Source organism: Hemibagrus wyckioides, linkage group LG05, assembly GCF_019097595.1.
Source record: "Hemibagrus wyckioides isolate EC202008001 linkage group LG05, SWU_Hwy_1.0, whole genome shotgun sequence".
Classification (NCBI taxonomy): Eukaryota; Metazoa; Chordata; class Actinopteri; order Siluriformes; family Bagridae; genus Hemibagrus; species Hemibagrus wyckioides.
This window is the reverse complement of record NC_080714.1, coordinates 20,543,629-20,567,546: the sequence shown is the minus strand read 5'-3', so window position 1 is coordinate 20,567,546 and position 23,918 is coordinate 20,543,629. Positions and strand designations below refer to the sequence as shown.

Here is a 23,918-nt window from a genome sequence, read left to right as displayed (position 1 = left end):
CTAGTGGACACTTTTTTAAATCGTTGTGATTTTACTCATCAACTGATTTGGGACAAACTAAACTAAAAAAATAAAATTGCTTAACTACTGCATTTCATATTTGGCTGGGTTGTAATTTTGTCAGTCTTAGCTGAACATATTTCACTAATTATTACCTGATGGTTACAAACCTGATAGTTAAAGTTCACTGAACAAAGTCTAGCTCTAGTATAAAAAAATTGGTCTGCCAAAAAATTGGTTAAATTGAGTTATGTATGGCATCTTTGAGCTCTGCACTTGGTCTAAGTGCTTACACCATGCTAGAAGTAAACTGTTTTAAATACTTTTTCAGGGTTTCATGATTTTATTCATTTTTCTTCAGTAAACCATTTATCCTGATCAATCAATAAGCCTGATCAGCTTAGCCTCGGCATGAGAGGAATACACCTTGCGTTAGACAGTTTCATAGGGCACCATGCACATACACATATTCCCATCTAGTGGCAGTTTTGCCAATTTACAAACCAACATGTTTTTGGAAAGAATTTCAATGGTTCTCGCAATCATTTTTTTTGTTTCTTCTGCACTTTTCAATAAACCTTTTATTTCATTTTAGCACATTTCTTCTGCCTGTAATATGCGCACATTTGCAAATGATGTTAAAACTAGCCATAACGTGTATGGATTTCTGAGGTTCAGAGAGAACATATTTTATATATTTACCCAGTTTTAAATATCATTTGACAACTGCAGATTGCAAATATCAAGACTTTACTACCGAACATCTACAACGACATTACAATGCATAAAGCTGAGCTGAATTGCACTCAAGCAAAAAGATTTTTGATATGAAAATGACAAAAAATACAACCACAAGTCACACTCAATAAGATTATTTATGATATTATACAATCTGAATTTATAACAAACAATAACAAAAACAAAGATTAGTAAGATGCACAGTATTCAAATGATTTGTCCCAAGACAACCAAAGAACTGATCACTCATCTTTCATTCAGAAAAATGAGAAAAGTGAGGGACCATAGTGGGATGTGTGCGAGTTGAGGCATGGATTCTTTCCAGATGGAGTTTGGATATGTGCGTGAGAGACATAATAAGTCGAAGAGACAGATAGAGCAAGAAAGAGTTTGCACAATTATGAATTCAAGGATGACTGATCGGAGAGAGGAATGAAAATGAATACAAATGAGAAGAAAACAAAATGCTAAAGGCAGACTGTGTGTGTGTATTTGCGGTATAGTACAGTCTCAGTTGGTGTAAATCTGTCCCTCAGGCGGTTGTGGGAGCTTCATGTTCTCTTTGCACATCATGAGTCGTCTAAGCTCCTGCAGCACCACTCGGATACTGTAGGAGTCCTGCCACTTCGCCAGAGATGACACTGCCCTCGGCTCCACCTAAACACACAGAGAGAAACACCGTAGCAACACCGTTCCATTACGTAGTTCTAATCATAAAGAAACACACACACTGCATTCACAGAACTTGCAGGACTACAGAAAAACGCTGGGCCTTTATTTATTGCCGTTTTGGAAGATGTGCAGTCTGCAAAACAGCATTCCTACAGTGTCCTTGTCATTTGTTAGCAGGATGTTAAGGCAGCAAGTTTTCTCAAATCTAAAATCTGTAATCAGTGAATCAGGTGATTGGTAAAAGACAAGATCTTTTATCTGTCACTGGGCAACTGTGACATGAATGCACCGTTGTCCTCATAACACTTAGTAGTGTAGGATATCACTATACCACTGATGCATTTTTTGGGACATGGCCTTAAATTCTATCAAATGCATGTGCTTACAGCTGTAAGATTAGTGTGTGCACTAGAGAGAGAGCAACACCCCAAGCCACATTCAATTCACTCTTCTTCTGTAAATAACTTACAAAAGACAAGGCAAAATTCTATATTGTAACAGAGATGGTTAAGAATCTTCTAAAGAAAATTCTAAAACCTGCATTAGAGGGTGAAATTCTAAAACCTGCATAACATGGCAAGATTCAATAATCAGAAAAAAAGGTAGAAATTCCAAAAATTGCAATAGAGGAAGAAATTCGAAAATCCTCAAGAGCATGTGAAATGTACGATAAATTCTAAAATGCACAATAAAGACGGAAATGTTTAAAATCTTCTTCAATAAAAGGGTAAATGCTTTGAACATATGCTACAAATCTAGATGTAAATCCAAAATAAAAAACAAATCAAATTATTATTAAACAGGTGAATGGAAAAAGCTACAGGTCCTTAAGCCTACAAAGACCATTAATACCCCTCTCAGTATAACTGATTCGGTAATATGAGGGTGGAAAGTTCATGGAACCACAAAAAATCATCCCCAGATAGGAGCGCCATGTAAGATTTCACAATGTGCTCTGTGACTACAGATAAGGAAAGTAAGAGAGGAACCAACAATCTCTTGACAAGAGATGCAGGATGACCTGAAAGCAGCAGGAACAACAGTTGCACAGAGAACAGTAAGTGCTAAAAAAATAATAATAATAAGATGGCGGATATTTCAACAAGAGAACGACCCCCAAACATACAACTTAAATAACATTTTGCCAAAAGTTTTGGGACACCCCTCGAAATCACTGAATTCAGGTGTTATTTTCAGGGGTTAGGCTTGGCCCCTTAGTTCCAGTGAAAGGAACTCTTAATGCTTCAGCAAGACATTTTGATGCTCCCAACTTTGTGGGAACAGTTTGGGGATGACCCCTTCCTGTTCCAACATGAGTGTGCACCAGTGCACAAAGCAAGGTCCATAAAGACACGGATGAGCGAGTTTGGTGTGGAGGCACTTGACTGGCCTGCACCTGACCTCAACCCGATAGAGTGACCTCAACCTTTGGGATGAATTAGAGTGGAGACTCTGAGCCAGACCAAAAACTTGGATGTCTGCCTTCAAATGCACATGTAATATGGAGTTGGCCCACCCACACAGCTATAACAGCTTCAACTCTTCTGGGAAGGCTTTCCACAAGGTTTAAGAGTGTGTTTATTGTCATTTTTGACCATTCCTCTAGTAGCACATTTGTGAGGTCAGGCACTGATGAAGGCCTGGCTCGTAGTCTCCTCTCTAATTCATCCCAAAGGTGTTCTGTTAGGTTGAGGTCAGGACTCTGGACTGGCAATATTGTGTACCTTGCATGGCCTAGCCAGTCTCCTGACTGACTCCTGAATCCCACAGAAAAATCTACTATGAGTTTGAATTTGTGAGTTCATCAGACTTACCCCTAATAACCTAATGGTAGACAATTTGCTAAATGGAATCAGCCAGAATTGAAGCACACTGCTGCACAAAGTTCTGCACAATTCTGACCATAGATCTCTCAAAGCTGTAAATGCAAACAGATTTGCAACAAAGTACTATATTCTGTAATTTGTGTTGGGCTAAAACAGCCCTGATCCATCATGCACGGTCTATTCTAAAACCTTTCTATCAGAACCAGCATAAAATTTATCAGAAATTTGAGCAACAGTATCTGTTGGATCGGACCACGCGGGCCAGCCTTCACTCCCCCTATGCATCAGTGAGCCTTGGCCGCCCATGACCCTGTCACTAGTTCACCACCGTTCCTTCCTTTTGATAGATACTGACCACTGCAGCCCGGGAACACCCCACAAGAGCTGCAGTTTTGGAGATGCTCTGATCCAGTCATCTAGCCATCACAATTTGGTCCTTGTCAAACTCGCTCAAATCCTTACGCTTGCCCATTTTTCCTGCTTCTAACACCAACTTTGAGGACAAAATCTTCACTTGCTGCCTAATATATCCCACCCACTAACAGGTGCCATGAATAGGATTCACTTCACCTGTCAATGCTCATAATGTTATGGCTGATCGGTGTATTCATGACACATACACATACACATCCATTCACACGGAAGCAGGATAATATCTACAATATCTTCCACATCTTGTGTGTTTGATATATAGAAGAATGTAATGATGACACAAAGGAAACCAGCTCTAAAGCAATTTTATAGACACTTGTTTTATAAACAGTTTTTAGGGACGTTTTAAGGCTCCATCGGTAACCAGTGCAACAAATTTTGGCATCATGGAAATGCACAAAGAATTAGGCGTGCTCCTAAGGGAAATAAAAAAACTCAACTCACCACACCACTGGAGTTATGTACTCCATTTAAGTTGATCTTTGTCACAAATCGCACAAACGGAGGTGTTTCTGGGTATCTGGGTCCACACTCCACCCGCAGACTGTACATCCTGTTCTCATAGATAGTCTAAGAAGAGTTAAAGTAGGGGAAAAAATTGTTAGTGCTTTAGTCAATGAGCCATACAATAAAAGGCTGTGTTGATGTTTTACACTAAGCAATTTTTTGTTGTATACAAATAGGAAAGGTCAAAATCATCAAATAAAAGCACTTCAAGTTCGTAAGCTATTTTAAGCCTAAGCAAAGTGTAAAATTAGATATGCTCGATTTGTCTAACAACCAGTTTTCACACAACTTGGTCTTGGTACACAGCAAAAATGTCAGCCTGACACAGAGGATGTGACTCATCATTCTTTATAAAGCAGGCGACAAGTGTTTCACATGACTGGCAGATCAGTATGACAAGTTAAAGGGTTGGAGAGTGCAAGAAGAAGGGCTAAGAAAAGTGAATTATTCATTCTCAAAAAAAGAGCAGTTGGAAGATCTCACAAATACAAGAAATGACAAAGTCAACCTTGAAAAAGTGTGACAGTGGAGTACTTTGTGTATTAGCACCACAAGCAAGATTATGCTTCTTATAATCTCAGAAAGAAACTTTTTGCTGTGGTTAGGAATAGAAAAAGAAACTGATCCCACCAAACTTGAAAGGTTAAAATGTTGCTGATGCTGCAACACCCACACTATCAATAACCATGTCATAAAAAAAAAAACACTTTTAACTAGAATGACACCTTTAGGTAAAATAATCTTAAGCGTATTTTCTTGGTAGCTGCTTAACTGAACATGAAAGTGGGGCTCCTTAGTTTATTAGAACATCTATTCATCCACATTAAACTGGTCTTTCTGAACAGAAAAGCTGACATTGTGCACAGAGCACTTTATTAATAAGCGTAGAGAACTTCTACTTTAATAGAAACTACAGCATAAAGTTTCCATAGAAACAGTATGTTCACCTTCATGAGATTTCACTTCCTGCAGCTTTATAAGCACACAGTACTTCAACACTGAACCCATTTGACAATGTCAGTCTCTAAGTCATACAGTATAAAAGTAATCAGACCGAGGCTAGTGAAGGAGAAAAATAATTCATCACTGTGCTGCGCAATGCGAGATAAAATCCTATACATCTTGCCTCAACCTTATGGGACATGAGATATACCACCTGTATTTATCAACTTAAGTAATCAACAGTTAGGTGTATTTATCACACACAGGCCTGTTGGGAGTAAGTGGTGTATAATGGTTTCTACTGCAGTAAACCTTTATGTAAAGCATGCGACAACAACCTCCTAATTAATATACACAATAACATTCTACATATGCTGTATCTGCATCACACAACTCCATCTGACTGTATATGACTGTAGAAAGGACACTGTTCATAATCACACTCTCCGGTGTCACCCAAATGAGGATGGGTGCCCTTTTGAGTCTGGTTCCTCTCGAGGTTTCTTCCTCATACCATCTAAGGGAGTTTTTCCTTGCCACAGTGGCCTCAGGCTTGCTCATTAGGGATGATTTTTTGGCTTTTGTACTGTTTTTCTTATGTTCTGTATAAGCTGCTTTGAGACAATGTCCATTGTTAAAAGCGCTATACAAATTGAATTGAATACAAGTGCAAACAGCCAAACTACTATTTGCAATAATGCAGGAAAAAGAGAAAGTGTAGGAGATGACTGTCTTGCCTTGTCATGTGGCCTGGTCATTTCCATATTTACTGAGCGCTAATACCGACATATAGGGTTTTTTTTTTTTCAGTTTTAACCAAAAACACAGTGCTTTACTCAGCATAACTGTGTATGTTTATATAAGTGCATAAACCATAGTAGGCTGATTGTGACATCAGCATGTTACCCGTGGTGGTCCGATGATCATGCCTCGCCAACGTGTGAGGGTCATGTCATCGTCATCCTCCAGGCCCCAGCTCACAGTTCCGTCTCCCACTCCTTTCTGGCCTTCCTCAAGCTCCTCCAGCAGACGGAAGTTGCGTGGCACCTTCACGCCTAAACGCAAGAAAGACACGTCACATCATTTTTTTCAGTTGCAGGCTTAAAACAGTAGCTAGGTATGCCAGAGCAATCTAACGACAAAATCAAAACCTTTAACCATTTCGTATCCCTTAATTAGGAGCTGTAATGTCTTATTAAATACAGTTAAGTCAGTGTATAAATGATCCCTGAAAAGTTCTGCTCCTGAAAGGCAACATTATTCACATTTTCAAACACTGCTGCTAATCATGTTCTAGCTGAAAGCCAGGCAAGGTTATGGTGTAGCAGCCACAGCTCATTGGCAGTGTTTTCATTCTTAGCTCTCTGTTGTTGCAGGCATGAGGGACCTTCACTATTTCTTTCAAGGACATCTGTCCCAGGAGGTCAAACCTGTGAAATTCTCATTTAAACATTAGCCAGATGCATTTGTCATGGTGCACTTCATTCATCTCTTTCTCCCCCTGCAAGTTTGCACAAGCATCACCCAAAAAGCTTGGATGCCATCTGCATTACCTCATCTGTCTTTCACACACACACACACACACACACACACAATTCCACTGCAGTCCCCCGATTTTGTACAGCCAGCAGTGTACACATCCACAACACAAGCTACAACATGAGGGCATGCAAATTTCATTTACACACACTTCAACACACCTCAGTCCATTTTTTTTTTTAAAAACTTTTAGCGCAATGACTCTTCGTGTGTAATTCAGCTCACACCTAGGCTGGCAAAAAAACTTTTTTCACAGAGGGACTCCACAAATTTCAGTGACACATGCAGCAGCTGACTTTGGCTTCTGTTCCATATTGATTTTTCTTATTATTTTTTATTCCCGTGCTGAAATATATAATGAGCAAGCAGCGTTACAGCATCCATCAAAGATTTCTAAAAAAAAAAAAAAAACAAGACAAGACAAAAAAAAAAAAGATGATGAATGGACCTGGCTATAAATGCTGAGTAAGATGCAGGGGCCTGTAAGATATTGCTGAATCATACTACTTTTTTTTTTTTTTTTTTAAAGGTGCATATTATAAAGAATGCCTTGGAGTAGTGTTACATAAGAAACCCCTGAATTAGATTTAAGATATCAAATGATTGCAGATGAAGATTTCGGGGCAGTGCCTTTGCAGTAAATGGCACTCATGTGAATCAGCTGTGTGAACACTACTGGCACTGAGTATTTTGGTTAAAGGAAAATAAATAACTGCTTATAATGCATGCTTTTGGGAAAAGATGAAATATTGATTAATAAAAAATAAAATAAAGCTTAATAAGGTTAAAACAAACAAACAAAAAAAAAAAAACCGTGCACTACATCTTACATCATTCGCGTTGTGTGAATGGTGCTGCAGTGATGTTGCATTTTATCTGTTATTATTGTTGCATTTCCTTTTAAATATAAGCACACTTACAAGCTCAAGAATAAACGATAGTCACGAAAAGTATCAAACCCAATGCCCAGTAATATCCACTGGTTAAACTGGACACGATTTGCAGTTGGCCATCAACAAAGCTTAAGGGACAAAGCAGCTGGCAGATGAATAAATAAACCTAGCACAACATACACATGACAATGAGCTGACGATTCATTTACAAAATCCATTCCTCTTGATTAATTGTCAAGCAGTTTTAGAGTTAAGGTCAGTGCACGTCTGTCCACTATTTAAAATTCCGTCTCTATAAGATGCCAGCTGAAGGAGCTCAGAAATTAGAAAGCTAACATTCATTTATCCGCTATTAGCCGGTAGCCTTGCTAATAGCAGCAAAGTGCGCTGCAGCTCAGCGGAACTGACGCTCATTTACACTTTCTATGAATGTTCGTATTGCAAACATGCCGAAACTAAGACACGGCTTTAATCTCCTGGTCCCCCAGTAACGCTTTAACACCCCCGTATTGTGGATTAAAGTAGACCTGGAAAAATGAGGGAAATGATTTACCTGATCCGGCGGCGACCGCCATTTTGAAATAAACAGTTAACGAGTGCGCGCACGCACGCGTGGACGCGCTCAAAACGTGCCACATGCGCGTGCATGATCCAAAATGTACACTTTCAGTACATGTTACGTATCTGGATGTTGTTTTGTTTCCAGTCACGTGGTTATATGTGTGACTGTCTAATATATGTCTGGTATTCCACTGCAGTACATGCAACTTACACACATTCTTAGGAAAGAGACTTTATAGAACATTTAAAGGGTTCTATGATTTGTTCCCTCTGGAGGATATGCTTGTAGAACCCTACAAAATAGTTTCCCTTTCAGAGAGGGTTCAAGGTATAACCTCTATAGAAATACAGGGAGCCTAAACTATAAAAGGAGGCTGCTTGTGTGTGTGTGTGTGTGTATATATATATATATACACACAGTATATCACTGTTGTAATGTTGCATGAGCTTGAATTACATTTCTAATAGGCTGATTACATTGGGTAGCATTACTCATTGGGTGGTATTGCAGCTTCACAGCTCCAGGGTAAACATGGCTGTCCGTTTGGAGTTTAACGTTTTCCCTTTGTTTATGAGGGTTTCTTCCCGCTCCCACTTACCACATGCAGGTATGGATTTACTACTTTAATGAAGTGCAAGTGTGTGAATGCGCACAGTGTCCTGCGATGTCCAGCGTTCCAGGGAAAGGCCCCACGTCTACTGCAACCTGGACCAGGAATAAAGTGCTTACTGAGCACTCTTAGGAGAAAGATTTCTTCCATGTGTTCTTCTGTAGAATATGCATACAACTCTACATAGGAAGGAAGGTTACCCTGTCAACGATCTAGTAACTCTGTAGGAACCTACAGACCCTAAACTAACCACAGAACCCTAAGAAATAATTTTGATGCAACCAAGAAGAAACCAGATACAAAGGATCATTGTAGTGTTGTAAGCAAGAAAATACTGAAAATACTGAAAATTCTCTTCAGTATTGAGCGCTCTCAAGGAACTACGAAGGCAATACACCAATGACATTAGGTGACTTAATTTTGCAAAAGGATACTTCATCAAACTTCACATTTTGTGCCTTAAACATAGACGCCCTACTGTTTGCTTTGCCTTTAACTTACATATAGTCGGCTAAATTTTTTTCATGCGCTACCAATCACCAATCTCAATCAGTCAACGTAAAAAAAAAACACTTTATTATATCTGATACTTTATTAATTTCATTATAAATATAATATATACATGTAACATTAAAGTCTTCCTATTGGGAGACAACAGAAAGGCATCAAGGCATTATTTCTGATATTTAAATTGACCGCCACGAAATCCACTTCAACCACATCCACATGAAAACTGTCCAAGCAGAACAAAACTTGAGTCATGTTAACTAATCTTGAGACCTTGAGGTGTGTGACATCAAATCAGAAAGTGCTACAGACATACTAGGTAACAAGTTTCGAACTGCTATCTTCTGTAACGTAATCGTCAGCCAAATACATCAAGATTAGACATGTACAATAAAAATAAAAAAAATTAAAAAAAAAGTTATGACCTCCAATTATTTTTACCCCTATGCTTATAAATGTGAATCAGTGGACAGAGACATTAAATTTTATTTCTGTCCAATCATTTCAAAAGTCCAATAGTCTGAGCAACATCGTAAGATAGTCCAACACACCTAAAGCCTCATTCAGTGGAGAAAAAAAAAAAAAAGAAAAAAAAAAAAAAATCAGCCAGTTTATTACACCACAATAATTATATTAACATAATAACTTCAGACATGTAGGCAAATGTTAAGACGCTTCATGGCCAAGTTAGTAAATTCCTGCAGGTTACAAATCCAATGCAACAACTTTACTGTCCTAAAATGGTACCTCAAGGTCCCATTTCCTAAACACCACTACTAATGAAGGAGTGTTCCAATCAATTCATTTAAATAGTTGTTTCTACATATTTAAAATATTGACCTATTGGCAGATTATGACCCAAAGAATTGAACATAACTGGAACCTCACCACTGGTAATATAATAGTCCAGAACTGACGGAAGTGCTCTTTAAAACCTTATTAACAAGCTGCACAAGCAAAAAATAAGTGGATATATTTAATATTCCTGTAAGCATGGACAATAAATTAGAGGTGCCATTGAGATCAAATTCATGTGGATTTTTTCAGGATGATTAAATTACTCACATAGCAACGCTCCAGTTCACAGGATACACAGAATATCTGTCTGAATATTATTCCTGTGTGCTGCCATGACTAGAAGTACTTTTGTGAGGGAAACATTGTGCATTTAGCCCCCCATTCAGTTCTCCATGGCTTAAATTAACACTAGTCTAACCACACTACAACATGCCAATGAAGTTCAAATCATCCCAATGATCTGTATCAAAAAGAAAAACACCACACTTAAACTTTACTTTACAAACCCATACTTGGAAAAAATACTACAAATTAACAATGTAAAAAAAAAAAAAAAAGAGTCTGAAAATGTGCACATTTCACAAATCATTTTTTTTTGCAAAAAAAATAAAAAATAAAAATCCTGGCAATTGTTCTTATGCTCCATGTAATTTGACACCATTATAATTAATGACCTTTTAAAATGTTGACCCTTTACATACCCATAACAGTACTAATTAAATACTTCTCTATATTGTCCCATAAAAAAAAACAGTTTCTTCAAAGGCTAAAGCTTGAAAAATTTGGCATACTGGCATATGTTTGAACAATTCACACATAGCAAGCACCTTATTACCGTATTACATAGAAGTTTGTTTGTTTTCATTTGATCAGACAACGATTAATATTTCATTCTAAAGGACATAGATTGGATTGCACTCAATTTTTTTGTTTGGTAAAGAAGGACGAACTCAACAGTTGACAAAGACTGAAAAGAAATAATGGCTCAAATTAAATACCTTTGGACAAAAAAAAAAGCCAGTGATTGTAGTTATTTTTTATATATATATATATAATACCTTGTTTATACGAGAAAACTATTCCATCTAGACATATCAATCATATCATTATAGATTTATAGAATTTCAAGTAATAATTTTTTAAAAATGTAGTTGTGTGGAGGAATTCTGACCTAGCTAATTCATGTACATACCTCTCCAAGAAAAAAAATAAAACAATATATCCTATTTTCTCTAAATCAAGCAAAGCTGTGTAGACGGTCCATGGCAATTAGTAAGCTATTAGAAAACTTCATTTTGTGCAGAGAATATACACATAGTTTACATTCCCATTACATATTGAGAAGAAACTGTGGAATAAGGCGAGTGACTAATTTAGTAACTTAGTGTTAAGCGGTGCTTTACATTGATGTTATTGAAAAACTGCAAAATGATGATGATTAATATTCTTCTGTTCAATTTGTACATATTCTGTAGTTAGAGAGTCATTATAAATAGCTTTATAACTAGCTGTATGCAGCTATTCAAAGTGTTGGACAGTGGAGACCTTCGGTCTCGCACGTGAGCAATGGACTTATAAAGACTGTGTAAAGACACAGTATCATCCAACTGAGCAGCTATGATTACGTGATCAGTTAAGACAAGAAAAATGATTCTACTCAATTCTTTCCTATGCATCTAAATTGTCATTAGGTTTAGGATCTGTTTAGCTCTTAAAACTCCTACTGAAAAGTCAGTTTCTTGCACAAGTAACCTTTACAAATAAATAATTTTTGTGTGTCTTTAGAGCACCAGAACAGAGCCAGAACATTAAGAGGAGAGAATGTGCTTGTGCAAAAAATAAAATAAAAAAAAAGAAATAGCACATCTTTATGGATGGATGGATATGTAACAATGTGGAAAAACATACTGTAACAATAGTGTGTATGATTCACAAGCCAAACGTTTTGTGTGGAGTATATTTGGAGTGCAAAGTGAGGAGTGAAAAGTGTAAATTGTGGAGTGTGTGTGTGTGTGTGTGAGATATAAAGAGACACCAGAGTGAACCGTCTCTGCTGCATGTACTGCATAAGTAAGGCAGACTGAGAAAAGACTGCATATTCAACAGCTTTGTCTGTTCAGACGTCAGCAAACAAGTGAAGACACCGGTTCCAGCCCTCCACTAGTACGAGCCATATCATCAATAAAAAAAGATGGGCCAGGAAAGACTTCCTCAGGTTTCCTCACTGCAGACTACAATGTTGAGAAAGTAGCATTCCTCAAAGTTAACCATTCTTGTCAGTCTGCAGAAATCTGTGAGCAGTTTTGTGTGTGTGTGTGTTTTTTTTAAAGGCATCTGTTTGAACTGTAGCTCACTGTTCAAGTATTTAAAAATGTGGATTTTTCATTTTGCTTCAGGTTTCAAGTTCATCAGCAGGGCATTTTTGGATGCTTAATACCCCAATAGCGGAGGTAAAATGGCTTCTTTGTGCAGGAAATAGGGAGAATATTGGTGAGTATAAAAACAGATTCGAGAGCAGTTGCTGGATCAGAAGTGCGGAGAAGTATTGCTTGCAAACACACTCTCTACTTCTCTCCTCCTTTCTTCTCTCTGAGGGCTGGAAGCTTTTGCATTATCAGCATCATTCAGTTCTTATCATCCCCATGGAGGGGTCAATGCTGGGGAGCTGAATGAGGAGGAGATGGAGGCTGGACCTCTATACAGAGGTATGAGGTAGGAGAGGGACGCTGGCACCAGAGGAACATTACTGGGTTTTTTGGGCCCATTTCAAGTCATCTGATCTGGGCTTCTCTCCTGTCAGGCTCTGGATGATGTCCTCCAGATTCCTCCAGAAGCCAAGCTTCTCCAGGGGGTAGTTCAACCAGCCTGTATGCATACACACACACACACACACACACACACAGTTATAGTGTTATAAGACATTATAATGTTATAGAACATCACATATTATTCATGTGCAAAAAAACTGGAACATGTTAAACAGTAAAATATCCAATATAATGTAGGAAAGAAATTGTAATTACATTTTGGAGATAAAGTGTTGCATGTACCTGTAGTGATGCAGAAATAGGTCTCATGAGGTGATACATGATGAACTCTGTGGTGTTTGCGGGGGAGGATGATGTGGCAGTCCTGCAGCAAGGTGACCCAGCGTGGCAGCCCAAAATATGTATGAGACCACTTATGGATCTGATTGGTCAGTGTCACAAAGATGGCCAAAGAATATAGGTAACAGTACCAGGGGAAGATATGATAAATCTCCACTGTAACAAAAAAAAAAAAAAAGAAAAAGATGAGGCATTAAAGCTGTGGTGCTTGTATAAGATTATTATGGAGTATGTGGGGTTATTTTTGTCCTGGCGCACCTGTAACATTATGGTATAAGGCTGACATTTTGCAAGTTTTTGGGCCAGAGCCATTTCCCCCCTTGCCCAGCTGCTATTTTTGAATGTACTAATATGAGTAGAGACATGCAATAGGGAGTGTGGCTTTCTAAATCTGCCACCACAATGGTATTTTCAAATCCAATTTGGTCCAGAATTGTGCTTGTTCACATAAACTTCTATGGTGCACGCTCCAGATAAACTAATTACAATAATAAACAGGTAATAAAGGTGTTATTATTTAACATAATTGTTGTTATCATGGGGTTTTCTCTAAGTAGACACTGAAAATTGTAGCAAGGAGTCTCTTGTGTCAACACTCTGGGAAAAGTCAGAGCAGTCAAAGATGTTCCTTTAAGTTCACCACAGTGGGAAAGTCTTTAATAGAGAGGATGTTGCACTTTTCTTTTTATTTGTAGTAGCCACTTTCATTAAAAATCTTATTATTCATGGATCATATACTTAACATAATGGATGAAATCAGATCTGCTGTATTTGTTGCTATAATGAGAACCAAAGATTATTATGACTACACTTGTGTGCAATGTCTTTTATTTGTATTTTAAGTTTATTAAAAGTGGTCGCTATGAGCAAAATATGCAATAGTGTTCCCAACTTATATCTGGTGTCTGTGTAGAAAGGAGGAAACCTTTTATCTGCTTTACCTGGAGTTAGAGTATGGAAGTTGTAGGCCATGTTAGCCAGGGGAATGATTGTCAGCATGCAGTTATCACCGTTCGTCTCTATGAAATCATGCCGTGTGATGGCTGTGGGATCAATATGATGTTCCCGAAATGGACGAATAAACGCCTGCGGGAAGAAAGGAAACGGGGTAGAGCGAGAGCGAGAGAGAGCGAGAGTGAGAGAGAGAGAGAGAGAGAGAGAGAGCGAGAGAGAGACTGTGAATCCTGGTAACCTGCTCCACTGAGAGGGAACACACCACACAGTTCATAAACACAAGATTCTCACTCTGCACTCTCCTGAGCTCTGATAACACAGCACCATCAAAGCTTGACTGTATCTTTCTGACAGTGTTAAAAATTTAATGTCCCCTCAACACCTGAATGATTTAAAAGAAAGAGAAGCAGGGCACATCTTGCTGTTGTTCTCTGCAGCTACACACAACATTAAGCATATTAATAAGAGTTCCTTACAAATGACCAGTTCACAGCTCTTGGCACGTCTCTATGCCTGTTTATGTACATTTATTTTTAAATACATTTATAGCAGAGTAGAAAAGTGAAGTCCTGTCTGTCTCCTTCCATACCTTTCCAACGATGGGCAAATCCACAGACCCCCACGTGTCAGCGCCCCAGTGGACCAGGCCAGAGGCAAAGTCTGCTGTAAGGATTCCTGCCACTGTACACACAATTATAATAAAGCAGTATAATAAGAGCTGTACAATAAAAGTCTCAGATTTGCTAGCTTCAATAACCCAGCATCTCCATGGCAATAGACCCTAAAACCCAAGACAGATCATTTTCTCTATAAAAATTACTAGAAATTAAAATAACTAGAAATAGTACGAGACAAATTCCTTCACATTTCAAGTCATTACCTTTGTGTATTTAGTCATTTTATTGCTATTGTGACTTTGCACAAGTAATGTTGAACACAGTTAAATGCAGCTTAAATGTTGATTATGGTTGATTAATTGGAACATAATCAAACATGATCAAGACTATTCGTCAGGGATTCGGGAGGGGGGCTCGAAATCTGACTTGATTATGCATACAACTGAGATCATGCATTTATTCAGAGCTTTTCAGTATAACGATCATATTTTGAAAAATTAGGTCCTGAGACCTAAAACGTAATGTGGTAGTCATTAAGAATCCTTTTCCACCCTTTAAAAGTAGCTGACGTTTTTTTTTTTTTACTTAATGAGGTCCCAATTAAAATGATTTTGTCTGGCTGTTTCACTGTGTACTGTGGATTTATTATTATTATTTTTTTGAGTCAAAAGATTTGTACAATTTAAGAAAAGCTTTGCCAGACTTATTATATACTACAGAAAAGAAAGAGCTTAAAATCATAAATACAAATGTGTTCTTAATTTTGCTGAATATTTCAGTTAAATAGCTAAAAATATCAATCATTATTTTAGCTAGTAATGTGCAACCCTAGAGCACACATTACGTTTTACACTTCACGTAACTGTGATACAGGTTGCATCATGGAAACTACATTTTGAAATTATGTCAAAAAATACAACCTGTCTCCTCCTGCAAAAAAAATCTGTCACAGTATGAGGACACTGGAGACTCTGACAGTGTTCTAAATATATATGCCTACACAATTCAAGTCTAGAGTTTCAGCCTAGCTGCTTACATGGACACAATTGTGTGTGCTGAGTCATACTGGGTGATTAGTACAGCACAGGTATGTTTGTTAGTCCACTGTGTGATCTTGTATGCGTGTGTGTGTGTGTGTGTGTGTGTGTGTGTGTGTGCATAACTCACCAATTCCCAGAAGGATGTACCAGATATGGCCCAGGTGGAAGTGGGCGAGGAGGTAAAAGAAATTAAAGGCCATGAGCGTGAAACAGAGAATAACACTGATCCATTCCTGACACCTCTTACCTAATTAGACAGAGACACAGAGAGAGAGAGAGAGAGAGAGAGAGAGAGGGAGAGAGAGAGAGGGAGAGAGAGAGAGGGAGAGAGTGACTCACACACAAAATAGCTCAAATGTCCTCCATTTTTTTTTTGTGTCAGCATGTTTCTATTATACAGTTGCACAGACACACACCCTGTGAGTCTATGAGCAGCTGTACATGGGTGTGTGTGAGTGTGAGCTTCTGGGTTAATACCTCTGCCCTTTCCTCTCACTCAGATCACTGAGCACCATATAAAGAGCCATTCTTAGCCATGAAAGAAAAGCGCTATGAGGTTACTGTGACTCTCCTACACACGATCTTTGTATAGGGTCAAATCTGTCCAATAATCAAATGCCACGCTTTGTGCTCTTGTGCTCATTTTCAGTAAGGACAACTCCATGCTCATTTTCAGGCCTACAACTTAGCCCTTCAGCGTTAGGACACCTGCCAACCTGCTACACCACAACAAAACAAAAAGATCTAATCCCTCAAAGGATTTCCACAAGACCATATATTTCCTTCACAGCAGGTTAAACATCCACAAGATAAATTTTATGTTCTGCAGGAGAGTATGAGCCAGGTTTGGTTACGGCTCAGCTCGGCTAATTACACAAGATCCTGCATCGTCAGGACCTGATCGAGGACATGGGACTGAGCTAGAATTAGTTTAGTTATTTGATGCCTTTAAAAGACAATAGAATCTTACTAGCGGGAGTCAGATTTCTTCCAATACACAAATTATCGTTAGTGGGTAAGTTTCTGCTGCATTTAAGAGTTCCCCTTCTTTTCCTTGGCCACAATAGATTTTATTACTTAATTAGTTAAAGTTTACATTTCTTCTCTAAGAAAAAAAGTCAATTTAAGGGAAATCTCAAATACCCCTATATAGCCATGGTCCATTTTGCATTTTTTTTTTTCATAAATAACCCATCAATACCCAAGTTATTCCGAATATAACCTGAAATCTAATGATTTTTCACATCTGTTCCATGGGTGGGATGTTATTAAAATAAAAAAAAAATACTCTCTTGATAAAATAAAGAAATCATATACAAATTTCATTTTATTTAAATTTTATTTGGAAATACATACTTAGGTAACAGGATATGCCCACGTGTCACTGATACGTGACTGTCAGCATGGATTATCATTCCATCTTATCAACTGTGCTCTAAAAATATCATCCAATCATTTCCAATGAACACACAAAAAAAGGGAGTGGATGTATGTATGTAGATGTATGGGTAAATCTTTGGACTTTAGACATAAATGCTGGGGGGGTCAGGGGAAAACCTGGACCATTGTAACTTGACATATCCATTCAGCTAACAGTCCATTAGCTTGTATGTGTGTGTGTGTGTGTTTAGGTTGGGTTGTGAATAGCAAGTGTGCCTCCTATATGGCTGGAATGAATCCCTGCAGCCACACCGGTCCTTTGTGGGCAAGATTGAAGACCCCTGCTTTAAAGTGTCTCTCTAAACACTGTTATGTTTATCATATTTACAATCACTGGTCTTACGTCTGATGAATGCAAATCTGTGGAACACTCACATGACTCCATTTAAATAAATAAATAAATAAATAAATAAATAAAACTACACACCATCACCTTTTAACTACCATTTCTGGTGGAAAACCTTTTAAAAAAAAAATCAACATTTAGTGTCTTCAGAACCTTATCTCAAATAGTTCTCAGAAATGTTCCTGTTGCAGCAAAAAACAGGCTTTATTTCCATACGCTCTGTTGCTCATTTCTATTTGTTGCATGGCTAGGACCAACACATCTGTGTGTACTCACTGTGCACGTTTGGTTTAAATCACTTTCTCGATCATCTGCGAAATGGCTGCAGGGGGAAAGGACATGGGAGGAGCGCCGACAAGAGAACACAATGATAATACACATGCTGGTCAAGCAAGTTTTTAAGTTCCACACCAATATGCCTGAATGCTAATTCTAATACACTTCTCACTGGGCTATGGTTTATTCTGCATGCTGAGTGAATATGTTTGCGAAACCCACACATATTTACACATACTCTCATTCTGTCTCTCACACACACACACACAGCTATTAAACATATCAAATCCAGGAACCTATACAACCTCAGGGTTGCAGACATTACCAATGTGTCCGGTTTCTGGCTTAACTTTGGTTAAAAAGACCATTTCCGCTTTAGCATGTACACCGATCAGGCAAAACATTATGAGCACTGACAGGTAAAGTGAAGAACACTGATTATCTCCTCATCATGGCACCTGTTAGTGGGTGGGATATATTAGGCAGCAAGTAAACATTTTGTCCTCAGAGTTGATGTGTTAGAAGCAGGAAAAATGGGCAAGCGTAAGGATTTGAGCGAGTCTGACAAGGGTCAAATTGTGATGGCTAGCCCACTGGATCAGAGCATCTCCAAAACTGCAGCTCTTGTGGGGTGTTCCCGGTCTGCAGTGGTCAGCATCTATTAAAAGTATCCTGCAAGTATCCTTTAAGTTGCGAGGTGCTTACTTACAGGACTTTAAGGATCTGATGCTAACATCTTGGTGCCAGATACCACAGCACACCTTCAGGGATCTAGTGGAGTCCGTGCTTCGACAGGTCAGGGCTGTTTTGACAGCAAAAGGGGGGACCAACACAATATTAGGCAGGTGGTCATAATGTTATGCCTGATCTGTGTATACTGTCCTCTGTCATGGTAAAAGCACACAGCATTCCAGTGAGTTCCAGGCCATTTCTCTCACTCTCAATACACATTACACAAGCATATAGTTAACCAAAAAAAACATACAACATACATTTGGCACACTAATTGTCAGAAACCCACTGCTGACTCAGTCTCAGTCTCTCACTCTCTCTCTCATTCTCACTTTCCATTACATGCTACCAGAATGCTTCTCATGATCACAACAGAACTGCTGTGTGCACAACTCTGCTCATAACAAAACAGCCCCTGAATAGTTAAAGACAAAAAAACAAAATCCATTTGAATGAAAGAAGAGGAAAATGCAGATCTATGTTAGAAGACAAAAAACTTTAATTCCAAGAAACACAAGTCTATTCTGCAACAAGACAACAATCCAGTCTATTTTCAAAGGACGTTTTGTTATGACCTGCCTACTCTCAAGAGCTAATATGAAGGAAAGCATTCAGAAAATTTTGAGCTAAAGCAGAGAATGAATGTGAAAAACTGAGAAGGCAAAAGAAGCTGGAGGCCCACAGAAATTTGCCATCGATTCTATTTGTTTTTTAATTAAGGAACACACACTTTTATGCATTTAATGTTTTGTAATATCCACATATAATCATTAGCACATTTTTTTTTTTAGTTATAAAAAAGCATTCGCTTGCCAGCGTCTTTTTTTCTCTCTCTTGAAATAAATAATACAAACATCATCATGTTAGTGAGAAACCACAAAGCTCTCCATCCTGAAGACTTTCCTGTGTAGAGAAACTGAAACTTACAGCTTCACCTTTATCTTGACACACTCTTCTCACAGAAGACTACTTAACACTTTTTTTTTTCCGTTTTATGAGCATCTGTGGAACAAGTCCTGAACGAGCAAATTATATAAACCTTGCGGTCATTACTACTGTCCCTGCCATGCATTTACAGAACATTAAGTGTTATTTATTATAAACATTTCACTGCAAGTCAAACTGTATATCAGTAAGCAACAGCACTGGTGTACCACAGAGAATATATAGATCACATTGAAAAAGGGAGATGCAAAATTTTATTACTATGAATAAAAGTGTTTACATTGTATTAATTATCAAACATGTTTAACTTAACAAATACCTACACAGACACAACCAGGACTAGATCCTATTTGCACTATTATTATTATTATTATTATTATTATTATGAGTAGTAGTAGTAGTAACTCATGGCACATTTTAACTGCCACCTACACATTCTACTGCAAGTGAACTTGTTTATATTTTTTTTGTACATAAATACGCTCCTTCTCTGACTGTATCTCTTCAGGTTACATTCAGATTTGATTTTGCATTTCATTTACCTGTACACTACTGTAATGCTGCAATTACCCTTGGAATCAATAAAGTTCCTATCTATCTCTCCATCTGTCTCTCTCTCCATCTATCATTCAACAGACATATAGATAGATTGATTTGCATAAAACTGTCTTTAAGAAAATGAAACCTGAGCACTGCAAAATAGTACAAAACAGTATACAAGATATTTACGTCCCCACAATAAATAAATAAATCTGGAAGTGACAACTCTCCATGGCCTGCGTAATGGAGATGCTGAGCAAACAAACACACGCCCCCTCCCAGAAGGATCATGTGGAAGTGACATGGAGTCACTGAGCTCTGCACGATAGTATAAAACTGTGTGAAAGATATCTATGCCCTCCATACATAGATAGATAGATAGATAGATAGATAGATAGATAGATAGATAGATAGATAGATAGATAGATAGATAGATAGATAGATAGATAGATAGATAGATAGATAGATAGATAGATAGATAGATAGATAGATCTCTATGGCGTAACTTGGACGTTGAGCAAACAAACAAACACGCGCACGCACACGTGTCCCTCCCAGCAGGATCATATGGAAGTGACATCGGGTTACGGCTCGAGATCATTCATTACAATATTAATGACAAACACAACAGAATCTCACAATATTACAAACTTAGGCAAGTCACTACTTCGCACCCTCACTTCACATTTGCTAATCATTTACAGAGTAGCTACTAACTTACACATCACATATATACACACAGTATAAATCTCAACATGAAGCAGAAAGTTCAGCACATTTCAGAGCAGGTGAAACTCGTGGCTCGCCTTCATTTTTATAATACCAATAACCGCTTAGCAACGTGAGCAGAAGAAACTGCCTCAGGCTAGATTATCAAGCTAAAGCACAAACCTGCATTTTTGTTATTTGTGATAAAAACGTAAATACTATGAAATCTGTAAAACTTTTATTTCAACTCTATGACTATGTACTTCTGCACTCAACGCTGATGTGGTCCATGAGTGATAAAAGTGTTTACACTGTATTATTATTATTATTATTATTATTAATAAACACGTTTAACTAAAAAATTACCCACATCTCCAAATCACAGACAAAACCAGGACTAGCTCCTATTTGCACTATTAGTAGTAAAACTATCTCATGGCACCTGCATAATATTGCACATGTGCACATCTAAGTGCAGAACGTGTTTAGACTTTTTGGGACAGAAATAGACTCCCTCTGTGATGTAATGGATTCAGATTTGACTTTAGTTTTTTTTTTTTTTTTTTTGGCATTGTGTTTCTTTATTTTGTTAAAGCTTACCTGTAAATGTAAAAAAAAATTTACCATCACTGTAATGCTGTCATTTCCCTTAGGATCAATAACGTTCCCATCTATCTCTCTATCTACCTGTCTGTCAATTTGCATAAAACTGCTTTTAAGAAAATACAACCTAGCACTGCACGGGAATAGATAGATAGGTATAGATTGACAGACAGACAGACAGAGATAGATAGATAGACAGATAGATAGATAGATAGATAGATAGATAGATAGATAGATAGATAGATAGATAGATAGATAGATAGATATAGATTGACAGACAGACAGAGATAGATAGATAAGTAGGTATAGATTGACAAACAGACAGATTAGACAGAGATAGATAGGTAGGTATAGATAGACAGACAGACAGAGATAGATAGATAAGTAGGTATAGATTGACAAACAGACAGATAGACAGAGATAGATAAGTAGGTATAGATTGACAAACAGACAGATTAGACAGAGATAGATAGGTAGGTATAGATTGACAAACAGACAGATTAGACAGAGATAGATAGGTAGGTATAGATAGACAGACAGAGGTAGGTATAGATAGACAGACAGAGGTAGGTATAGATTGACAGACAGAGGTAGGTATAGATTGACAGACAGACAGACAGACAGACAGACAGACAGACAGATAGACAGATAGATAGATAGATAGATAGATATGACAACTCTCCATGGCCTAACTGGGATGTTGAGCAAACAAACACGCGCGCGCGCCCCTCCCAGCAGGATCATATGGAAATGACATGGAGTGTGTATCAGTTAACTGGGTCACTCAGTATAATATTAATTACGAACAACAGAATCTCACAATATGATTAACTTGACCAATTCATGAGGTCACTGCATCGCACCCCGACTTCACATTTGCTAATTATTTACCGAGTAGCTATTAACTTACACATGACATATTTATACACATGATCAATCTGAATATGAAGCAGAAAGTTCAGCAGCACGTGACACTCGTGACTAGCCTCTTCAGTTCTATAATGCCAATAACCGCTTAGCAACGTTAGCAGGAAAAACAACTGTCACAGGCTAGGCTACCAAGCTAAGCACAAACCTGCGCTCTCACCTGGGGAGTATAAATTTGCGAGCTCACGAGCGCCTGCGTGTTGAGGACCCCATCTGGCCGAAGCACGGGACGTAGAGCTGAGCTCGCCTTCCTCACTTTTTGACTCCGCAGCCCCGTTTTCACTCCGGTTGCTGGTCATGTTGGCTCCGGGTTCAGTTCACTCTCCCCCGGTGAGGAAGTCAACCCTGCCGGATCAGTTCCTCAAACTACAAGCCACGCCCAAGTCCTCTCGGTCACGTGTAGCGTCCTCCAATCATCAAACGATGAAACGCACCAAGGTCTCGACGTATTTCATGACCCCACTCGTATAGCACCAATCAGAATGCAGCTGTAGGTTAGAAAAAAAAAAAGATCTAAAACCACACCCTATTCACCATACAGTGTGTTGTTGAGCTCATTTTGGTACCATCGGTCATTAGTGTCCAGCTGGGGCGCGAGAGGCACAGATCAGTTATAATGTTTATTATTTTGGTTTCTTATTTACATAATTGACGTCATAACTGACGCAATAACTCAAAAACGGGTATACCAAAAAAGTCAACTTGAATATAACAATAATATTTATATTTTCAATGTGTAAAAAAATCACTATATATATATATATATATATATATATATATATATATATATATATACATACACACACACACACACACACACACACCGATCAGGCATAACATTATGACTAATATTGTGTTGGTCCTCCCTTTGCTGCTAAAACAGCCCTGACCCGTCGAGGCATGATGGACTCAACTAGAGCCCTGAAGGTGTGCTGTGGTATCTGGCACCAAGATGTTAACAGCAGATCCTTTAAGTCCTCTAAGTTGTGAGGTGGGGCCATCAAGGGCAGTTTTGGAGATGCACTAATTCAGTTGTCTAGCCATCACAATCTAGCCCTTGTCAAAACTTGCTCAAATCCTTACGCTTGCCCATTTTTCCTGCTTCTAACACATCAACAATACTTGCTGCCTAATATATCCCACCCACTAACAGGTGCCATGATGAGGAGATAATCAGTGTTATTCACTTCACCTGTCAGTGCTCATAATGTGGTATATATATATATATATATATATATATATATATATATATATATATATATATATATATATTTTGTGTGTGTGTGCATTAAAGAACTTCACTAGAGCACTGTATATTCTTAATAAGCTCTGGGTGAGACTAGGAAATGACCAAAAATCCAAAAATAGTACATTAGTGAAAAGGGTGCAGTTTCGAACATACCCACTTGTGGCCAAAATAGCAAGCCACTTTCTATTCCCTACAAAAGTACAAGTGTATAATGGTTATTACGTATTGTTTAATGCACACTGGACACTAATTTAATTAAGTGCTTTATGGGAGCCATGGACAGGCTCCAAAATAGTTTACTCTCGCACATTGTGTTTTTCTCAATTGTAGCATATATACCATATAAGAAAGAAAGGAAGGAAGGAAGGAAGGAAGGAAGGAAGGAAGGAAGGAAGAAAGAAAGAAAGA

At 38.1% G+C, this 23,918-nt stretch overlaps 2 protein-coding genes across 2 annotated transcripts; both read right to left on the bottom strand.

Annotated features, from left to right (window-relative positions):
• Positions 1-733: 733 nt before the first annotated feature.
• On the bottom strand, positions 734-8,201 carry LOC131352991 (ubiquitin-conjugating enzyme E2 variant 1-like). The gene is made up of 4 exons (XM_058389613.1): positions 8,103-8,201; positions 6,024-6,172; positions 4,113-4,238; positions 734-1,395 (listed from the first exon to the last, which is right to left on the bottom strand). The coding sequence occupies exons 1-4, from the start codon at positions 8,185-8,187 to the stop codon at positions 1,249-1,251; spliced, it is 507 nt and encodes a 168-aa protein (XP_058245596.1). The 5' UTR covers positions 8,188-8,201; the 3' UTR covers positions 734-1,248.
• A 1,601-nt stretch (positions 8,202-9,802) lies between these two features.
• On the bottom strand, positions 9,803-22,629 carry peds1 (plasmanylethanolamine desaturase 1). The gene is made up of 6 exons (XM_058389612.1): positions 22,422-22,629; positions 15,872-15,991; positions 14,677-14,768; positions 14,075-14,219; positions 13,077-13,289; positions 9,803-12,891 (listed from the first exon to the last, which is right to left on the bottom strand). Exons 1-6 carry the CDS (start codon positions 22,558-22,560, stop codon positions 12,770-12,772), a joined length of 831 nt encoding a protein of 276 aa, XP_058245595.1. The 5' UTR covers positions 22,561-22,629; the 3' UTR covers positions 9,803-12,769.
• Positions 22,630-23,918: the final 1,289 nt, after the last annotated feature.

Coding starts and splice junctions, on each gene's coding strand:
- LOC131352991 (XM_058389613.1), bottom strand. CDS start 8,187: ATGTGGCACGTTTTGAGCGCGTCCACGCGTGCGTGCGCGCACTCGTTA. Junction 4,239..6,023: donor TGATCATCGGACCACCACGG/GTAACATGCTGA, acceptor AACTCTTCTTAG/ACTATCTATGAGAACAGGAT. Junction 1,396..4,112: donor TACATAACTCCAGTGGTGTG/GTGAGTTGAGTT, acceptor CTGTGTGTTTAG/GTGGAGCCGAGGGCAGTGTC.
- peds1 (XM_058389612.1), bottom strand. CDS start 22,560: ATGACCAGCAACCGGAGTGAAAACGGGGCTGCGGAGTCAAAAAGTGAG. Junction 13,290..14,074: donor CTTCCATACTCTAACTCCAG/GTAAAGCAGATA, acceptor TTTTTGTTACAG/TGGAGATTTATCATATCTTC. Junction 12,892..13,076: donor CTATTTCTGCATCACTACAG/GTACATGCAACA, acceptor GTATGCATACAG/GCTGGTTGAACTACCCCCTG.